The following is an 18,534-nucleotide window of genomic DNA, read 5'->3' as shown; positions in this document are numbered from 1 at the left end:
CTCCCCGTCCGAAGAGCGGCGCTTGCCCAGCCTGGGGGGGGGGGGCGGGGTCCTCCTCCCCGCGGGGGTCTTGGCGCCGGGGAGCCGCTCGGCTGTGTCTGCCCCCCTCCCCCGGGACCCGCTTTGGCCGCGGCCGGGAGGGGGCTGGGCGGCCCTTCCCGAGAGCCCCTGCAGTCCTTGGCGCCCGCCCTCCCCGCTTGCCTCCCGATCAGGAGGAGGCGAGCGAGCGAGCTCGGCCTCTCCCCCCCCCCCCCACATTCGAGCCGACTAAATAAAGGCGATTTTATTCTGCCAGCGACTGGTGCTGCGCTCCGCCCGTGCGCGCTCCCACTCTGCCAACAGCCACACAGGAGGGGTGGTGAGCCAAGGGGCCTTTAATGCAGGGACTCGCTTCACAAGGTCGCCACACAGTCAAAGCCGCGAGAGAACAACAACGGCGGCAGGACGGGGAGGTCTTTGGTGGCATTCGGCAGCCTGCAGACAACAATTCCCGGCAGGGCAGGCGTTCCGCTTTCGGCGGCTTCCGGGGCCCCCGGGCCGGCCGGGGCCCTAGGCGGTGGTCTCTGCGGGAGGCGGCCGGGCCCTGGTGCTCGTCTTGGGCTGCGGCGGCCAGTCGGGGTCAAAGAGGAGCTCCTGAGCTAGGCGCTTGTACTTGGCGTGGGGGGGAGCCTGCCGGTGGCAGGAGTAGCCGGGGGCCACCTCATCCAGCTCCAACTGGGGTGAGACACGACAGCGGCTTCAGCCTCCCTCCTGGAAGCAGACACCCCCTCCTTCGGAAGCCCTCCCTCTGGGAAACTTCTCCTCCCCCCCACCACCTGCAAGCCCTGGGGGGGGGGGCATCCACCCCTCTCCTGCTCCTGGTACCTGGGAGAACGGGGGGGCCTGCTTGGGGGACTCGTACTTCTGCTGGTTGAAGCAGACCCTCTGCCAGAGGAGGTCACAGTCACAGACAAAGTTCTGGGGGGGGGGGAGAGAAAGAGCTCTGGCGAGGCAGGAGGGACCCACCAAGGCAGAACGCCCCCCAGAAAGATGGGCCCAGCCGCCCGGGCAGAGGCGGGCCAGCAGACCCACCCAGCCACCCCCGCCGGGCCAGACGGAGCACCTCACCTCCAGGGAGAGGGACAGCACCAGGTTGCTCAGCGTCAGGGCCAGCAGGATGAGCCTCCACTCGTAGGGGATGCAATCCAGCTGGGGAAGGAGCGCGGCTCAGTTCTGGGGCCCTCTTCCGAGGGTCTCCCCAGCGGCTCCCCCCACCCCCCAGGGCCAGACCCACCTCCAGGAACTCATCCAAGGCTGGGATCGGCCACAGCAGCAGCAGCAGCAGGAACCCGGAAATGGTCACCAGGGAGGCCAGGAAAAGACCTGCCAGGAGAAGGGAGCGCGGCTTGGTGGGTCCTTTGCGCTGGGCTTCAGGTCCCTGGGGGGAGGGATCTTGGGGGGGCAGGGGCAGGGCCTGGGCAGGACCAGGTGTGGGCAGGCAAGGCAGACTAAGGACCTGACCCCGCTGAAGGTGCCCCATGGAGCTGGCAGGCAGCAAGTTCAGGGCAGAGCCAAGGAAACGCCTTGACCCAGAGAGGGTGCTCGAAATCTGGGATTCACTGCCAGAGAACCTTGTGGGGACCACAGGCACAGATGGCTTTGCAAGGGGCTCAGAGGGATTCACAGAGGAGCCGTCAGTCTGCAGCTACCAGCTATGGTGCCTGAGGGGACCCTCTAGATGCAGTCCACCTCTGACTCCGGGGCCAGGAGGGACCATGAGGGGAAGGCCCCAGCCCCTGTGCTCTGTTGGTGACTGTCCAGAGGAGCTGTCTGACCCAGCATGACTCTTCTTGAGGTTCATGTCAGGAAAGGCCTTGTCCTCTCTGCCCTCCAGAGGATGGGGCTGGCCATTGGGTGAGATGGGAGGCTGGACTGGAGGGACCCTCCCTGGTCTGACCCAGCAGGGCTCTTCTGAGCCTCTTCTCAGGGGAAGGCCTCGGCCTCTCTGCCCTGTGGCTGGCCCTGCAGAGGAACTGGCTGGCCCCTCTGTGAGACGGGAGGCTGGGCTAGAGGGACCCTCCCTGGTTGGATCCAGCAGGCCTTCCATTTTCTTATAGCTCCATGTCAGGTGTCTTTGTAAGCAGCATAGGAGGAATCATGTCGTCCCCCCCCCCCCGCCCCCCGGGCCTTTCCTTGCCCCCACCCTGCTCTTTCCTGCAGTCCGCCTGCCCTTCTCCTCTGCATGCAGCCGACATCGCACGAGAGTGAGGAGCCGCAGCAAGGGGCTCACAGTCCGGCAGCCAGCCGGTGCCACGGGAAGGGGGCTCACCATTGGCATGAGTGGGCTGTCGGAAAGGCCGCCCCTTGGCGAAGGCCAGCGCCACAGCCACGTACTGGAAGCAGGAGACGTAGAAGAGGGTGGTGTTTTCAAAGCTGCGCACAGAGGTAGCGTCGCCCTCCTCCTCCTCCTCCAGCTCCGGCCCGGCCGTGCCGTTCCCTGGGGATGTGAGGTTGGCACCCAGCGTGAGGTTGGCCACGAGGCCACAGCGCCTGCGGGAGGGACGCCCAGCGTTGAGGGCAGCCTGCTGCACAGGGCGGCCTGAGAGCACCCGCTGCCCCACTCTCACACGTACTCATCCTCTTTGTGGCGGTACCACGGCTGTCCCTGGACGAGGAGGAAGGAGCCCACCTGGAAGCCCAGCGACAGCAGCATCTGGGCGAGCACAGAGAGCAGCAGCTGGGGAGACACCAGGCCGGTGGGTGGCCGCTGGGGGACCAGTTCGGGCCAGGCGCTGTTCAGGCTCACTAGGGAAACAACGCAGGCAGCGGTCGAGGGGAAGGGTCCAGTGGCCCCTCCCTAAGCCCCTGCCAGCCCCGCCCGAGGGCTGTACCTGTCACCCTCTCCCCACCTCCCTCTGCAGGTGCAGTCTTCCCTTGACCTCACTGGGGGGGAGGGGATGCCCTCTGGCCCCTGCACACGGCCAACTTACTAGTGAACGCCAGGGACAGGATGATGCCCACGTCGATGAAGAGGTACTGCACATCTCCGAGGTTGCTGAGAATCTGTCCGAGGAGGGAGGAGGCCCAGAGGCCCATCAGCCCGGGGGCTTCCCGGCCTACCTACCCAGCCACCCCTGCCGACAGGCCCCGCCCCGCCCGGACCGACCAGCCGCGCTGCTCACAGAGTAGAGAAGCAGGACGCTGAGATACTGGATGATGCTGTAGAGGGCCATGAACTTGAAGACGCAGAAGGAGGTCACGAGGGCAGCGCGGCCTTCCCTGGGGAAAGAGGGAGGCCTGGGTTTCGAATCCAAGCAGGGAGCTCCCCAGCCCCGAGATGTCCCAGAGCCCCACTGCCCACCCAGGTCCCTACCGGATGAGGTCTGGGACGCAGGAGATGTTTGGCGTCTTGGAGGTGAAGGGGGAAGCCACAGAAGCCTCTAGCTCCGAGAGGGAGATGCCAGCGTGGGCCCGCTTCAAGGCCTGGGGGGGAAAGGGAGAGAGCAGAGCCGTGCCTTGGTCCCATGTCCAGGGGCAGCTCTGGGTGTCACTCCCAGAATCCTTTGCTCCTCGCTTGGGATTCGTCGCCCCTTTGCCCCGCTGCAGGGGCAGCACGGGCCACTCAGAGGGAGCGTCCTACCCCCAAAGCCCGTGCCCTTCCCTCGGCACCGAGGAGCTCGTCTTTCTTGCCCTGCCCCCCCGCCAGCCCTTGCGGTGGCCCAGTCCGAGACCCACTCACCCCACAGTCGTTGGCTCCATCCCCACACATGCCCACCGAGTAGCTGGAAGACAGAAGCGGAGTGAGAGCGGCAGGGGCAGACCAGCCCCCCCCCCCCCCGAGCGTCCGGGGCGGACTTACTCCAGCTGCTGCAGGGCCTCGACGAGCTGCGTCTTCTGGTCCGGGGCCATGCGGGCATACACGGTGCCACAGAGCAGCAGCTGCGGGGCACAGAGAGGGGCAGGCTGCGGCCTCCAGGGGGCAGCAGCACTCCGGCTGCAGGCGTCGGGCGAGGCCAACCGCTGCCTTGGGGGGTGCCCTGCCTCCCGACCCACTGGGCTCCGGGCTCCGAGACCACCCAAGGACGAGGAGAGGGGCTGCGGCTGAGCAGCTGAGCCCCTGCGGAGCATGTTGAAGCTCGGCAGCGGCTCCAGTCGAAGGAGACGTGAGGGACCCTGCCTGAGGAGGCCCTGGGGAGCGGCTGCTGGCGGCTCACCTTGGATAAGAGATCAGGGAAGTGGTCCAAGATGACCGCAAAGGATTTCCCCCCGATGGCAAAATGGTAGCTGGGATCGGGGCTCTTCGGCTGTGGCACGGGGGGCGAGTCCTGCTGCTCCTCCTCCTCCTCCTCCTCCTCCTGGAGCGTGACGGTGATCTCCTGGGGGGCAGAGAGGGAAGGCAGAGTGGATCGGCGGGGGAGGGGGGGGCAGGTTCCCTGGGGCCCCTCCTCCGAGACAGGCAACTCTCACCTCCTTGCCAGCCTTCTCGAGGACTTCGGTGTCCGGCAGCTCGTCTGCGTACTGCCAGTGGATGGTGGCCGGCTGCCCCTCCCTGGGGGGCAGGGCTTCGGTCAGAATCACCTTCCCCTTGGCCGGGATGAGGCCGCACTCCCGGCCCACCGAGACGGCTGTCAGCAGGTTATCTCCTGGGCCGCAGACAGGAGGGGGGAGGGGAGAAGAGCACCACTGAGCTGGACGGAGGGAGCCCTTCCTGCACCAGCCGGCCCTCTTTGCTCCGGCAAAGTTTTGCATCGGCCTCTTCTCTTCTCCCCTCCCCTCCCCCGGCCACAGAGCCTGCCCGCCTTGCCCAGCCCAGCCCAGCCCACCTGTCACCATGACCAGGCGGATGCATGCCCTGCGCAGCTCCTCCAAGACGGGCACCGTCTCCGCCTTCAGCTTGTTCTGCAGCATGACGAGCCCCAGGAACTCCATGTTGGACTCGATGGCACCTCTGCGGGGACAGGGCAGTCAGGGAGACCGGGGAGGGGGGAAGGGAAGGGGGGAGGGGGAGGGGGGAGGACTTGCCTGCTCACGTGCTGGACCTTGTGCCAGGTGTACTTGTTCTCCAGCCGACGGTATGCCAGGGCAATGACCCGCAGCCCCCGGCGGGTGTACGACTCCAGCACGGCAGAGAAATTGCCTGGAACTGAACAGCATTTGGGAATACGACCACTTCACCTCCCGGCTGCGGGCAAGGTGCCTAAGGCAGCAACTGCCCCCCTTGCACTGCCTGCTGGGAGCTGTAGTCTCCAGCTGTCCCCCCCCCCCACTGGCCCGTACCTGTCTCCTTGCGGCAGAGGCTGCCCACAGTCTCCGGGGCCCCCTTCATGTAAGCCACCAGCCTCTTCTCTCCCAGGGTACGCGTCACGACCGTCATGCGCTGCAAGCTCGAGGAGAAGGGGAACTGCATGAGGATGCCGACCTGGTAGAGTTTCTGTGAGGGGACAAACGGGCTGGGTCAGGCTGCCGGGGATTTTGGAAGGGTGGGAAAGAGGCGGTTGGGGGGGGGGGGCACCTTGTTCCACTTACCATCAACTCCATGAGCTCCTGAGAGAGAGAGAGAGAGAGAGAGAGAGATCAGAGCCTTTCTCGTACCGTTCAGCCCACACCACCACTGGTATTGTCATGCTGCCTTTCGTTGCCAGAAGGAAAATCTTACCCAGGGGCCAGCCAGTTCCTCTGCAGGGCCAGCCACAGGGCAGAGAGGCCGAGGCCTTCTCCCGTTAAGACCCTCAGAAGAGCCCTGCTGGGTAAAACCAGGGAGGGTCCATCTAGCCCAGCCTCCCGTCCCACACAATGGCCAAGCTGTTCCTCTGCAGGGCCAGCAACAGAGCAGAGGGGCTGAGGCCTTCCCCTGATATTACTTCCTGGCACTGGAATTCAAAGGTTACCGCCTCTCACCAAGGCTCAGACACTGGCAGACCTCTCCCCTGTAAAACTGCCTAATCCCCTTGTAAAGCTATCTCTGTCCGTGGCCATCACCCCATCGTCTGGCATTTGAACATGGATGCTTGCTGGCGGGAAGGCACAGGGCTCTTCTGCTGTCCCTCCCTCCCTCCCTCCCTCCCGAGCAGCAGCGGACAAGGACTGGACTTCAGGTCTGCCAGGGGAAGCCGGGGGAACAAGCACCCTCAGGCTCTGGGTTGTCCTCTCACCTCGTCCTCAGATGCCCCCTCTGGGACCTCAGGACGGACCTGGTCAGGAGGATGGACTACGGTGGGCTGGATCTGGTCGTGCAGAGCCGTCTCCTCCTGAGTGGGCTCTTCCAACACCTGCTCAAGGATGGGAGAAGGGAAGTGGCGTTTTATCCCCGAAGGAGCCCGAAAGTGGCTGACAAACCCCTTTCCCCCCCTCCCCCCCAGCAGACACCCTGCGAGGGAGGTGGAGCCGGGAGAGCGTTCTCAAGATGGTCACAGACATTCCAGGGACCCAGAGGATCTGCCAGCCAAGCAGCTCTCCTGGCTTCTGCCTGCTCTGTCCCTGATGCCTTACCCATCCCGTGGCCTCAAACATCTTGAGATCGAGAGGGTCTCCTGAGAGACGCCCTCCAATGGTGGTGAGGGAGTGGCAGGAAGCCATGGCAGCAACCAAGGGGGAGCCCGACAGACCAGGGGCACGGACCTCCCGTCCAGCCGGGAGGAAGCTGGAAGAAGAAGAAGAGGCAGTTATTTGCTCCCCGCCTTTCACTACCCAAGGAGCCGCGCAGCGGATTCTGATCACCTTCACTTCCTCTCCTGCAGCAGGCGCCCTGTGCGGTAGGTGGGGCTCAGAGAGCTCTGAGAGACGTGCTCTGCGAGAACAGGTCTAGCAGGACTGTCCCCCAAGTTAGGAGGGAGATTTGAACCCAGTGCAGTACCAGCACTCGAATCTGTGCGGATGTTTCTTAGTATGCAGTCAGTCCCCAACAAAGCACAAATTCCCCGGCAGATATCCACATCCGGGGAGGGAGAATCTCCTGTGAGGAAAGCCAGGAGCTCCCAATGCATGTCTGCTGCAACAATCCCAGGACAAGGGCGTCTCCTGGCAGGCAGAGGTGCCCCCCTTGCTCGGCCTGTGGAGAAGAAAGGGGATGCCAGACCCCAGCTCACCTGCCATTCCGGGCTTGTACAAAACCCCAGAGGTCCAGCCCATCCTCAGTCAGGGTCCCAGTCTGCAAGAGGAAACCAGAGTGCGTTCCCACCCCACCATACTGTGTGTGTGGTGGGGGGTGGGGGTGGAAGGGCTGGGGGGGAGCAGATACCTTGTCAAAGCACATCAGGTTCAGCTGCCCACAAATGTTGATGCGCTGAGGACTGATAGAGAAGATTTGCTTCCCTCGCAGGCGCCGCTGGGCATACACCACCCCAGCTGTCATGGCAGCGGGCAGTGCCGGTGGTACGGTGATGGTTAAAATGTCCAGAGACTCCAAGATGATGCGGCCGACTCGCTCCTGGATGAGGGCAAGGAAGGGTCTCTAGGGTCAGGCCGACTCACACCGGACCCTCCCTGGCCTGTCCCACCCCCCCCCCCCAGCCCGGCAAAAGGCCAATTCCAAATTCTGTGCCAGTAAGAGCCAAAGGGAACCAGGCTGGTCAGCAGCAGGACCGGAGAGGCCGACGAGCTCTTCGGGGTGGGGGCTTCCGAGTTCTGACACAGGAGGCTCTGGCTTAGGGCTGACCCTGCGTTGAGCAGTGGGTGGGACTAGATGGCCTCTATGGCCCCTTCCAACTCTATGATTCTATGATTCAATCTATGGTTCTATGACTCCCGCAGGGCTCCTTGGATCTAGCAGGCTAGGATGGATTCTCTTTCCAGAAGCCCTTGAACAAGGCCGCTCCCGGCCCCAGGTGCAGACAGGGGCTCCCTGAAGGCAGGTCTTCCTGTTGCAAGTCCCCATGGCTGAGCAGGGCCATTGCCCAGTCCGCACCCCCCCCCCCCGCAGGCACACTCACCCCCTGCTGAACGCTGCGGATCACAGAGTACAGCATTCCGACCCCAGCCACTCCCACCAGGCAGAGGAGGAACCTGCAGGCATCCCTGTACAGGCGGAAGTCGGAGGGCTTGGGAAACAGGATGGAGGAGACCAGCTGCCCCTTGGAGGTGGAGAAGCCTGCGGGAGAAGAGAAGCCACGGTGGGGGCCTCCTGCTGCAGGGAGAGCCCGGGGGGTCGGGGGAGAAGCCACGGGGGGGGCCTCCCGCTGGAGGGAGAGCTCGGGGCCCCCTTTCGGCTCCTGGGGCTGCTGTTACCTGTCCGGATGACCAGGGCTCGCACCGCTTCCCCGGCGTAGTAGCGAGTCTGGATGACGCAGGTGCCGCAAAAGAGCGTGTGCCGCTTGTGCTCTTCCGGACTGTACAAGGGGTCCTGGAGCCGCCCGTTGGCGCCTTGGGTTGGGTTGGGCAGGGCCGTCTTGGTGACAGGGACGCTCTCTCCTGCGGGCAAGGAAGGGCTGGGCTCCATGGGACCGACCGTGGTCTTCCCGTGTCCCCCCTCCCGTGCCCCCCGGCCTCGCCCGTACCAGTGAGCAGGCTCTCGTTGACGATGGCCGTGCCGTTCAACAGCACCGCGTCGCAGGGCAGCGTCAGCCCCCCCGGAGGCACCAGCAGCACGTCCCCCGGCACCAGCTCAGTGGAGAAGATCTCCTCCCTCTCTGCAGCAGAAGGAAGAAGCGAGGAAGAAGCACCAGGCCTCCCCAAACACCCCACCAGTTCCTGGCCCCTCCTGCAGCTCCAGACGGCTGGGGGGGGGCGAGCGGCTCTGCAGGAGGAAAACCCCTCCCAGAGCACGGGCTGCCTCAAGGCGCCTTTCCATCCCCTCCTGCCTGCCCTTGAGCCTCCCAGTCGTGTCTTTGAATTCATTCCTGTGAGGGGGCAGGTCCGGGAGCAGCAAACAAACAAACAAACAAACAAACAAACAGGAGCTTCCCGGAGACGGGGCTGTCGCTGTTCTACTCTGAACGGCTCCCTCTTTCCACAGCAATGTCTCCCTGCGAGGGAGGAGAAGCCAAGAGAGCACCCAGCCCCAGAGCTCCCGACGAGCATCATGGCCGCTCCTAGTCCGCCCTCCGAGCTTTCCCCTGCCTCCCCCAGGTGCTCAAGGTCGGGGTCCTGGTCTGGCCTGAGAGGGGCTCCGGCTGAGGGCTCCAGGCACAGTGGGGCAGCAAACCCTCTGGGGGGCACTTTAGGGCAAAGGGGTCTGCAGAGTAGAGGCTCTCAAAAGGGTCCCCCCCCCCGACTCAGGCTTCCCTGCGCCTTCCAAACGCAAGCCCCCTCCCCCTCCCCTCGTGCTAACTCACCATGGGGGCCCCGAAACACCGTCACGCGAGTGATGTTGTGCGTGGAGACCATGTCGTGCAGGAGGATGAATTGCTGCAGGACAGAAGGCAGAGGGAGACTGGCCACCTTCCTCCCCAGGAGAGGCCGCCCTCCCGCCCCCGCCCCCCTCAGTGGCTGCTCTCTGGGGCTGGCCCCCCACCCCGTACCTTCCGGAGGGTGTAGAGGGAGCAGCCAATGGACACGAGAGACATGAAGAGGATGGCCGAGGCATACAAGTAATAGTCGTCGAGGGACCAGAGCACCATGCTGAAGGCTTGGAAAATGTAGAAGGGGTTGAGGACCTGCAGGGAGGAAGAGAGGAGAGGAGAGGCCGGGTAGGGGGGCCAGCCCAAGAGCAGCAGCCAGTCCCCCACCCACCCACCACCACCCACCCCCCCGCCCAGCTTACTTCCTTGACAAGGAGTTTGGGAATGGAAGGCACTTTCACATCGATTTGGTTGGATCCATAAAAAAGCCTCCTGCAGAGAGAGGGGGGGGGGGCTAAGAAGGAGAAGGGCAGCCCGGAGAAGGTACAGACCAGACTGTGCCTAGACACGGAGTTAGCTGTCCTGTCCCAAAAGGTCCTTCCGGGAACCGGAAATGCCCCCAGGGACGGAACCAGGGCCCTTCTGCACACCATCCCCCTCGCCTCCCCTGAACCCCCACCCCTCTGGAGACGCAGAAGGGTCTGCCGGCCAGCATCCCCTTCCCTTCTCGACCCTCCAGGCTCAGACCCCCCCCCCTCCCCTGCAGACCCCGACCCCCTCCGGCACTGGCCTGTAGTCCTGGGTGCTGCGAGGGAGGCCGGTCCCATGGAGGGTGTGCAAGGAGGAGCAAGGCAGCCCCACGTCCAGGGCTGTGAGCCGCCGGAAGGCCTGGGACTCGGCACTCCAGAGGTAGCGCACGTGGTGGTGGACAAAGAAGCGGACCTGAAGGGAAAAGGATTCTCTGTAAGCACCTCTGCTGTGGCACGCGTGGGCTCTGTGGGACACATGGAGCCCCCTTCTGCTGAAGCAGACCGTCTGCCCACTGAGGTCCCTGGGCTCTCCTCCGACCTGCAACTGCTCCCTGGGGCCTCGGGCAGAGGAAGCTCTTTCCTGTCTCCTCCGGCCTGGGGCTGTTAACTGGAGAAGCTGTCAGGGACTGAACGGGGGACCCCCTCCCCCTCCCCCTCCCGCTCACCTCTGTCTGCTCTCCGCTGGTCGGCTGGGAAAGAAGCCCCTGCTGGCTCTCCCAGTCCTCCAGCCGGCTGGCCTGGCACGGGGGCTTCTTGCTCTCCGAGAGCTGCGGGAAGCCCAAGGGCTGGGATCCAGGAGCCGAGAGAGGGCGCACACGAACCCGCGACCAAGTCTGGAACTCATCCTGCAGGAGGAGGAGGAGGAGGAGGATGTGGCAAAGGGCCCTTGGCAGGGGGCATGCGGCACCTCGGTCTCGGGTGCCAGGCCACCGGGGCGGCACTAGCAGCGGTCTTCCCCAAAGGCTCGCCATGCAGGCTCCTCCACTAACTGGCCACCCGCCCTGGCCGAGATTTGTCCCCCAAGAGCTTTGCTGGGACGGCTCCTCCCGGCTTGTATGTGGGCAGATGCAGCAGCCAGGGGGGAAGCTGGTAAAGAGGAGGGGGCCACCTCTGGCCTGGCAGTGCAGCTGGCCATTTTGGGCTGCCGAATGAGCCAGCTGCTCTCTTTGAAACAAGGAGGAAAAGAGGAGGGAGACTCTTTTAGTTCTTCCTTTTTTGACCTGGCTGCAGACCGGTCACTTTCGGCAGCCGAGGAGAGCAACACTCCAGGAGCACCAGAAAAGCTGCCAACCTCTGGGGCAGGGCAGCAACTGGCATCCGAAGGAGGAAGCAGTGACTCCCGGAAGCTCCTCTCCTGCTGCTGCTCCGGGGCTCTTCCCTGCCTTGGGCTGGCAACGATTCTGGGCGAGAGCCTGCAGACGGGGCAGGGAAGGGCCACGCGCTCTGCCGACTGCTCCTGCCAGGGGTCCCCGACCCTTCTGAGCCTGAAAGCACCTTGGAATTCAGACACATGAAACGGCTGCCACGGGAGGAGGAGCCAACACCCCCAAGGAGCGGGGGGGGGGGAGTTTAAAAAAGGCTTTGGGAAAGAATGGCAAGAGAGAACCAAACAAACGGGGGGGGGGGGGATAGCTGCCGCTGAAACGAGGCTGTTTTAATCCCATCAGCCCACCAGCTCTTCGGTGGCCAATCGGAAGCCTCATTGGGCAAGCTCCCCAGCCTGGCCCCGCCCACTTCCTCACCACGCGTACCAAGGAAGGTGTTGGTGGGCACCCCCATGCTGGGCACCCCTCGCCCGTGTAAGGAGGGAGGTGGGTGTGCGTGTGCGTGTGCGTGTGCGGGAGACAGGGCCGCTTGCCCTTTGAGCCGTGACCGCGGGGTGCCTACCGTGGTCCGCAGGAGCACCACCCGGGCCTCCTGCAGCGGCACAGCCCGACAGGTCCACTTGACGCTCAGCTCCGGCAACCAGTAGAGGACGAGGAGCAGGAAGCCTCCGCTGCAGACGGTGCCCAGCGAGACCAGCGCTATCTTCCAGCAGCAGGGGCTGTAGCCGGAGACCTCCTGCAGGGCGGGAAGGAAGGAGGCCCCCAACGCAGGCAAGGATGTCCCAGGGCCTCCCGGGGCCCAGACCAAATCCCAAAGGGCTTTCCCATCCCACCCCGAGAAGTACGCCGAGACCAGGCAGCCAGCAGGACTGCCCCCGGCGCACAGGAAGAGGCAAACGGGACGCCTGAAGGAGCCTCCTCGCGAACAGGATCCCCCTCGGCCCACCAAGGCCGGTACTGCCTACCCAGGCTGGCAGCCGCTCCCTGGGGTCTCAGGCGGAGGAAGGGGTGAGCGGAGGGTTCTGGACCCGGCGGCCCACTGTGGAGACGGAACCAGGGGGCGGGGGTGGTTTTGCAGCAGCCCCTTTGGGGGAGGGGCCATGGCTCAGGGGCGGAGCGATTTGCAATCAGCAGGGCCCTCGTCCAGTCCCTGGCAGCCTCAGGAAGCAGCGGATACGGAAGAGCCCCACCTGAGACCCGGCCGAGCCGCTGCCAGTGTGCCGGGCCAAGGGTGGGGCTCGCTCTCCGGCACGTGCGTCTTCTGGGCTGCCAGCTCTGGCCCAGAGGGGCTGGCTCGAGAAAGGAGGGAGAGGCTGTCGCCCAGCACCCCACTGACCATCTCGTCTTCCTCGCTGCGGTTCACGTACGTCTCAGCCGCTCTCTCCATGTCTCCTTCCTGTGGGTGACGCACCTACCCCACCTCCACGCTCCTAAGGGGAAAGGGGGCGGCTCAGCTGGGCCTCCAGCCAGCCTGGGGGCCCAGCATGGGGAGGCGCTCAAGCCCCTTCCCCCGCCCCCCAGCAGAAAGGCAACTCATTCTCTCCCCTAGATTCAGGGATGGCTTAGCCCAAAAGAGCCGCCTAGCGTATGCCACCTAGGTCTGGCCCCCTCCCCACACGTCCGACATTAAGCCCCCCTCAGCATAAACAACCCTGCCCAGGTGTCCCCGCCCGCCCGCCCGCCCGCCCGCGGAGCCTCAGCTATTCTCAGCCGTGAATGCCACCCCGTTGTCCCCTTGGCTGGGTGGCTTCAGCCTGTCAACCACAAGCCAGTGGTTGTGGGCCTCGCTAAGGCAGCAGCAGGGGGGGCGGGGGAGAGACAGCACGGGGGGGGGGGGGGCTTTGCCTGCAGAGCTGCCTGTGCCCAGCGTTGGCCCAGAGCTCCTCCGGGCAGCACACTTACGGCAGCTTTTGTCACTGTGTCAGCTGTAGGGCCCTGGATCCACTGGCCACATCCAGGACGGAGTGGTGGGCAGCCTGCTCAGGAACTGGAGGAAGAGGAGGGGGAGAGACTCAGGACAGAGACCCCGAGGAGGCACAAGGAACCAGACAAGCCTCTTCCCAGGAAAGCCCCAGGGGCCTCCCACCAGCACCAGCACCAGCACCAGCACCAGCACCAGCACCAGCACCAGCACCAGCACCAGCACCAGCACCAGCACGTCTCAAGCCTTCGGTGGAACTGGGCGGCAGCAGTGAGGCCCCCCCCCCGCCATTCCACACGGAGGAGGGGCCGTCTTTTGCCAGCTTGGCTCCCCACAGACCCCCTGAGCCTCGGCCACAGGGACCCCTAGAGACTGAAGCTGCCACGGCTGCCCAGCAGATGCCGGAAGAGTCATTCTAAAGATGGCTTCAGAAGGGAAACCTCAGCGGAGCCCATCCAGTCCGGCAACCTGCCTGATCCCTTTCTGAAGCTGCTTACTCTTGTGGCCATCACAACGTCCTCGGGCCGTGAATTCCACACTGTAATTGTGCTGGGAGGAAAGTCGCCTGTCCTTTTGTCCTTCCTGAATCTACCGTCCAGGTTTACACCCGTCTCCCATCCAAGGATGAACCAGGGACTATTCTTGGGGGGGGGGGGGGAGCTGCAGAGTCACCCACATTGGGAGTCCAGTGCTCCAAAATCCTCACTGGCTTCCCATTTGTTTCCAAGCGCAGGCCAGAAGCACACTGGCTCTGACCAGGCTCGTCAAAGGAGGGGTGACCCCTGGAAATGGCTCCCGGCATCCCATTCCCAAGTGTGGAACCAGTCTGGTCGGGATCAGAAGCTGGGCCTTCTCTGGTCTGCTTCCCAGTTCTAGAAGGCCCTTTTGGAGGGTTGACTCTGCTCTCCTCAAGGTGACCACTGAAAACATCTGACTGTTCTTTCTTGGTGGTGTCCAATCACTGCTAGAAACAGGGGGCTTCCTTACTGCTGCCTGCTGGCACCAGATTTTTAAGACGTTGTTTTATTGTGAGGGGTTGTTTTGAAGCCATCTTGGAGGCCTAGTTAAGATGGAAGTGCAGGGTATAATTATTTCTGCACATCAGGACGCTGGCTATAAACACAGGCCCTCGAGAAAGAAATGTGTACGGATCCAGCCCCACCCCGCCCCACATTCGGGGGCCCGAGAAAGCAGCCCAGTCTGTGTGGGATCCTTGCTCACCTGGGCTTGCACCTAGGGATCCTCCCCCTCCCCACCCCCTTCCTGCCCAGCTGACTAACCAAGGGTTTTACGCTCCTGCTTTTGGGGAGGCAGGCGAGGGACGGAGAGAGAATACTCATCTTTCCAGAGAAGCAGGTTTCATCAACTGTTTGTTTAACAAATAAAACCCTCCATATAGTTTCTTGCTTCCTGAAGTTGTGGCAAGCAGCTATGTGCACATGGGTGGGGGGTGGGGGAGAGACAAGGAACGTGCCTTGGCACCCAGCCCTTGCCGCTCTGCCTGCAAACCGCCTCCTGCGACGGCTGTATCCTGAAACTGACAGGAGGAAGGGCGACCCACAAGCACCTCCTTTTCTCTCCGGCGGGCAAAGGCATCCCAGGCCACACAGAGCATTTCCTTGTGCACCTGAGAGCGCTCTGTGCACATCCAGACCCCCGTGTGGCGGAGGAGAGGGGAGGCTTCCGGGGGGGGGGGGGGGGCGGACAGAATGCAGAGTCTGGACGGTCTCTGGGGCAGGGAGGGGAAGCTCCTGGTCCAGCTGCAGGGAGCCGAGGCACACAAGGGCTTTGGGGTTGCTGGAAGGCGGAGGGAAGGCTGAACTGGTGGCACCGGAGAAGAAACCGGTCTAGCCCTTGGATCCTGGCCTGCCTCAGGGCTGGTCAAGTTAGCCCCTGGGGAAGAGCTAGGGTGTGGGGCAGGAGGAGAAAAGGCTAGGGGTCTGCACAACACTAGGCCACCAGATTCCCCCAGCCTCACCCGGAAGGACATGGCTGAGGCCGGCCCAGCCCCGGTCCCTTGGTCCCGAGAGCCAGCGGCCTCTTCCTCCGAGAGGAGCACCACAGACACGGGGCCCAGGCAGAGGGGCTTCCAAGCCCGCCATTCTCAAACTGGGACCAGTCCAAGGGGAGGACATGACTTCCCTGTTCCTCCTGTTTTGCCTGCATCTGTTATGTTGCCGAAATAGGATCACCGCCAACCTGACGTCCCTTGGCCTCACAGGGAAGCCCAGAGAGAGACATGCTTGGTTGCGGGGGGCAGGGGGGGGGCTTGGGAGTTTGCCTGCAGGAGGAGAAAGGAGCCAGAGTCCAGCAGCTCAACCTCAGGGGCAGGGCAGAGCAGGGCAGAGGGGGTCAGCCTCCCTCGTCACTTACTTCCCCAGGAGAACTGACGGAGCCAAAGCACCACAGGGGCAGGACAGGTGCAGCCAGGAAGCTCCCCTCACGTACCGGATTGGGACCGCCTCCCCCTCCCTCCCCTGCGGGAGCAAACAGGCAGCCGTTTGCTTGGGCTGGGTGGGGGCTGGAAGCCCGCTGGGTGTCTCGGCTGAGCTGATCGGCCCGCCTCTCTTCCAGTGCCAGGGCACCTGGCTTCTCAGGCAGTCAGAGCCGGGTGGGCTGAGGGTGCGGACTCCTGGGCTCCTCAGCAGCAAGGTGGGGCTTGGCAGGTTCGGGCAGAAGCCTCAACGGCTGGGCTGGAGTCCCAGGAGTTCTTTGCTGACATGCCCTGCACAACCCAGGTAAAGAGGACAATCACAGGAAGTCCTGGGCCAGAAGGAAGGAGGACAACTCCTGCCCTGGAGAGACAGGCCTTCCCAACGGAGACATCCAGGGGCCTGTTCAGGCTTGAAGGAGGACCTGAGGGCTACTCGCAAGGAACACGGAGAACGTTCTGGGGGGGATTTGGCCCGTGGCAGATGAAATCCCCCCTTCGCAAAGGACTCGGCCCTCCCTGCAAACTCTGCTGGGCCAGCCTGGGGACCGAGCAAGAGCACGTCAGAGTCCTCACGGTCTGCACTGGGGCCGAGAACGGCCCATCCGCAGCTGTGTGGTCCAGCCCTCCGGGGAAAGAAGAGCCGCCTTTGCCAACTGCGCTGCTCCCATCCGGCAGGAGCAGCTGGGTCTGTCTGCAGAGGCCCAGCCCAGGCATTAAACCGTGATGCTTGGCTTTACAGGAATGCGGAGACGCCAACCGAGCCCCCAGCTGCTCCAACCCACCCAAGGAGACAGGCAGCCGGGCTGAGGCTCAGCGGCCTCCGTTTCCGCCCCTCTCCCTCAGGTGACCTGGGGAGAACAAGCAGGGCCCACGGAGATTTTGCCTTTTGTAGCCCACCCGAAGGCAGCCGGGAAAGGGGGAGACCGGCCAGAGGTGGATAGACCCCATCGAGGAAGTCACGGCCCTCGGCCCGCAAGGCCTGAACAAGGCCGCTCGTGGCCGGTAGCCGGAAGTTGGAAGCACCTGGATGGCACTTTGGCGAGGGAGATTCGGGGCCGGCCTCCAGCCTCAAAGCCCAGTGCAAAGGCCTCTCTCTCTGCTAGCCCCCGCGGACGAGGCTCTTGCTGGCCAGGGCACCAATCCCTCCGCCTTTCAAGGCCTGCTTGGAGCTGAGGAAACCCACCCACACAGGGACGGCGGTTGTTGCGGTTGGGAAGCACATCGAGGTGACTTCCTCAGACCTTGTAAACCAGGGGTAGCCAAACTGCGGCCCTCCAGATGTCCATGGACTACAATTCCCAGGAGCCCCTGCCAGCATTCGCTGGCAGGGGCTCCTGGGAATTGTAGTCCATGGACATCTGGAGGGCCGCAGTTTGGCTACCCCTGTTGTAAACGCTTGGATGGGCGCATTTCGCCTTGAAAATCCTGCAGGGTCACCATAATGTGTTGGCTGCATCTTGGGGGCACTATGCGCGCGCACAAGAGTGCAACCACGGTGCACGATGCCAGAGGACTTGTGGTCCCCAAGCAGCGTTCTCCGGAGCTGCCCCTGCAGGCCACAGAGGGAGAGCTGCAGTATGGAATGCTTCCCGTTGGAAAGCAAAGCCAGAATCTAAGAGAGGGGCTCAGTCCCCCTGTCTGACTCATGTGCTGCTTTTCTGTGCACAAGGAAAGATTTTGGGGGGTGGTATGCCTGAGTGTCCCCTCACAAATCCCCCCTCCAAAAGCGGCACAACCGAGGGAAAGTGTCGCTCCTGGAACCCGGAGCCTCTGTTTGGGTACCCGTGCTGAACGTGACATTGCAGGACCCCACCTCAATTGCACGCGTGAGACACCAGCCCAGCACTGGAACACCCTCGTGAACAAATCCCCTCTTGCTCTGCAGAGTGCGATAATCTACACAAGCAATGGAGGAAAATAGCATCAACCTGTCCCCTGATTCACTCATGCAATTCTGGGCGTGTCAGAGAGATCAAAGGAAGTGGGCTGGCCTTTGTCCTTCCAGCGGTGAACGAACCTCATGTAATCTTGCGACCGACGCACCAGAGGGCCAGAGAGGTGGCTGCAGGAGGTCTTTACGGTCGAGGCCTGGACTTCTCTCCCCCTCCTTCCTTCTCGCCTCTCATGCAGTCTCAGGAATTGTGGTGGAGAACTCGAAAGCCCACCACTCTCGGGGGTCATTGTAGCCGGTGCCCACAAAAGGCGTGCCGGGACCTGTGCTTGGTGCTTTTATGGATTTACTTTCTCCTCAGCCTACAGCAGGGGTAGTCAAACTGCGGCCCTCCAGATGTCCATGCACTAAAATTCCCACAAGCCCCTGCAAGCAAACGCTGGCAGATGCTCATGAGAACTGTAGTCCATGGACATCTGGAGGGCTGCAGTTTGACTACCCCTGGCCTACGGCCTTCTCTCCCCCTCACTTGTATTTATTAGAGAACAGATTTCTATCCTGCCAATCCTGGAGGCCAGTTCTGGGTGGAGGAGAAATATAACAAATACAACAGCCCTGTCAGGTAGGCCAAGGGTGTCTGGCTGGCCCAGGGGCTTCTGGCCGGGGTCTCCACGGATTCCACCCATGACACCACGCCGGCTCCCACGCAAGAGCTCCACACGCGCAGACAAACAGGGCGCGCCCCTTGTGCGCTACTTTTCTGCTTGCGAGGAGCCCCCCCCCCGGGCGGAGTGGTCCAGTCCGCGCTCCCCGCCGCCGCCCCTCCTCCCGAGGCTCCTTCGGCCCACGTGACAGAGGAGGCCCCGCCCACGCACGTGACTCACCCGCTCGGGGTCCCTCATCACATCTCCCGGCGCGGGGAGGGGGGTTCGCAGAAGGGGCGGGGCCAGAGGCGCGTCTTCCAGATGCGGGGAGCGGGAGGGGGCGGCGCGCGGGAGCGGGAGCGTCCCTCACGGCGGCCGTTAGGAAGCGCGAGCGCGCAGCTCTTCCCAGGCGGACGGACTTCCGCTCAAGGGCTGCCGGGAAACTGCCGCGAGAGGGCGCTGAGGCGCATGCGCCGCCCCTCATGCCTGGCGCAGACACCTGCCCCGCGCGGGGCATGATGGGAAATGTAGTCGC

General features: G+C 63.7%; 1 protein-coding gene across 4 annotated transcripts; it reads right to left on the bottom strand.

Annotated features, from left to right (window-relative positions):
• Positions 1-354: 354 nt before the first annotated feature.
• LOC143826382 (polyamine-transporting ATPase 13A3-like) lies at positions 355-18,459 on the bottom strand. Of its 4 annotated transcripts, XM_077315163.1 has the most exons (33): positions 18,240-18,458; positions 13,012-13,096; positions 12,446-12,539; positions 11,672-11,845; positions 10,450-10,629; positions 10,045-10,196; positions 9,677-9,746; positions 9,435-9,569; positions 9,249-9,321; positions 8,472-8,603; positions 8,203-8,385; positions 7,908-8,065; positions 7,217-7,405; positions 7,065-7,126; positions 6,469-6,619; positions 6,132-6,248; positions 5,506-5,523; positions 5,257-5,410; positions 5,002-5,122; positions 4,803-4,927; positions 4,447-4,622; positions 4,194-4,355; positions 3,839-3,918; positions 3,719-3,761; positions 3,353-3,462; positions 3,162-3,258; positions 2,970-3,042; positions 2,613-2,784; positions 2,309-2,529; positions 1,274-1,362; positions 1,108-1,188; positions 865-957; positions 355-714 (listed from the first exon to the last, which is right to left on the bottom strand). In XM_077315163.1, exons 3-33 carry the CDS (start codon positions 12,494-12,496, stop codon positions 550-552), a joined length of 3,807 nt encoding a protein of 1,268 aa, XP_077171278.1. In that variant the 5' UTR covers positions 12,497-12,539; positions 13,012-13,096; positions 18,240-18,458; the 3' UTR covers positions 355-549. The 4 variants fall into 4 exon arrangements, 1 of the variants encoding a protein (XP_077171278.1); XR_013227054.1 differs by lacking the exon at positions 355-714 and having other exon boundaries at positions 881-957; positions 2,309-2,476; positions 2,669-2,784; positions 18,240-18,459; XR_013227055.1 differs by lacking the exons at positions 355-714; positions 865-957 and having other exon boundaries at positions 2,309-2,476; positions 18,240-18,459.
• Positions 18,460-18,534: the final 75 nt, after the last annotated feature.

The sequence above is a fragment of the Paroedura picta genome, chromosome 16 (assembly GCF_049243985.1).
Source record: "Paroedura picta isolate Pp20150507F chromosome 16, Ppicta_v3.0, whole genome shotgun sequence".
Lineage (NCBI taxonomy): Eukaryota > Metazoa > Chordata > Lepidosauria > Squamata > Gekkonidae > Paroedura > Paroedura picta.
The sequence above is the reverse complement of the archived record's forward strand: the minus strand, read 5'-3'. Positions and strand labels throughout refer to the sequence as shown.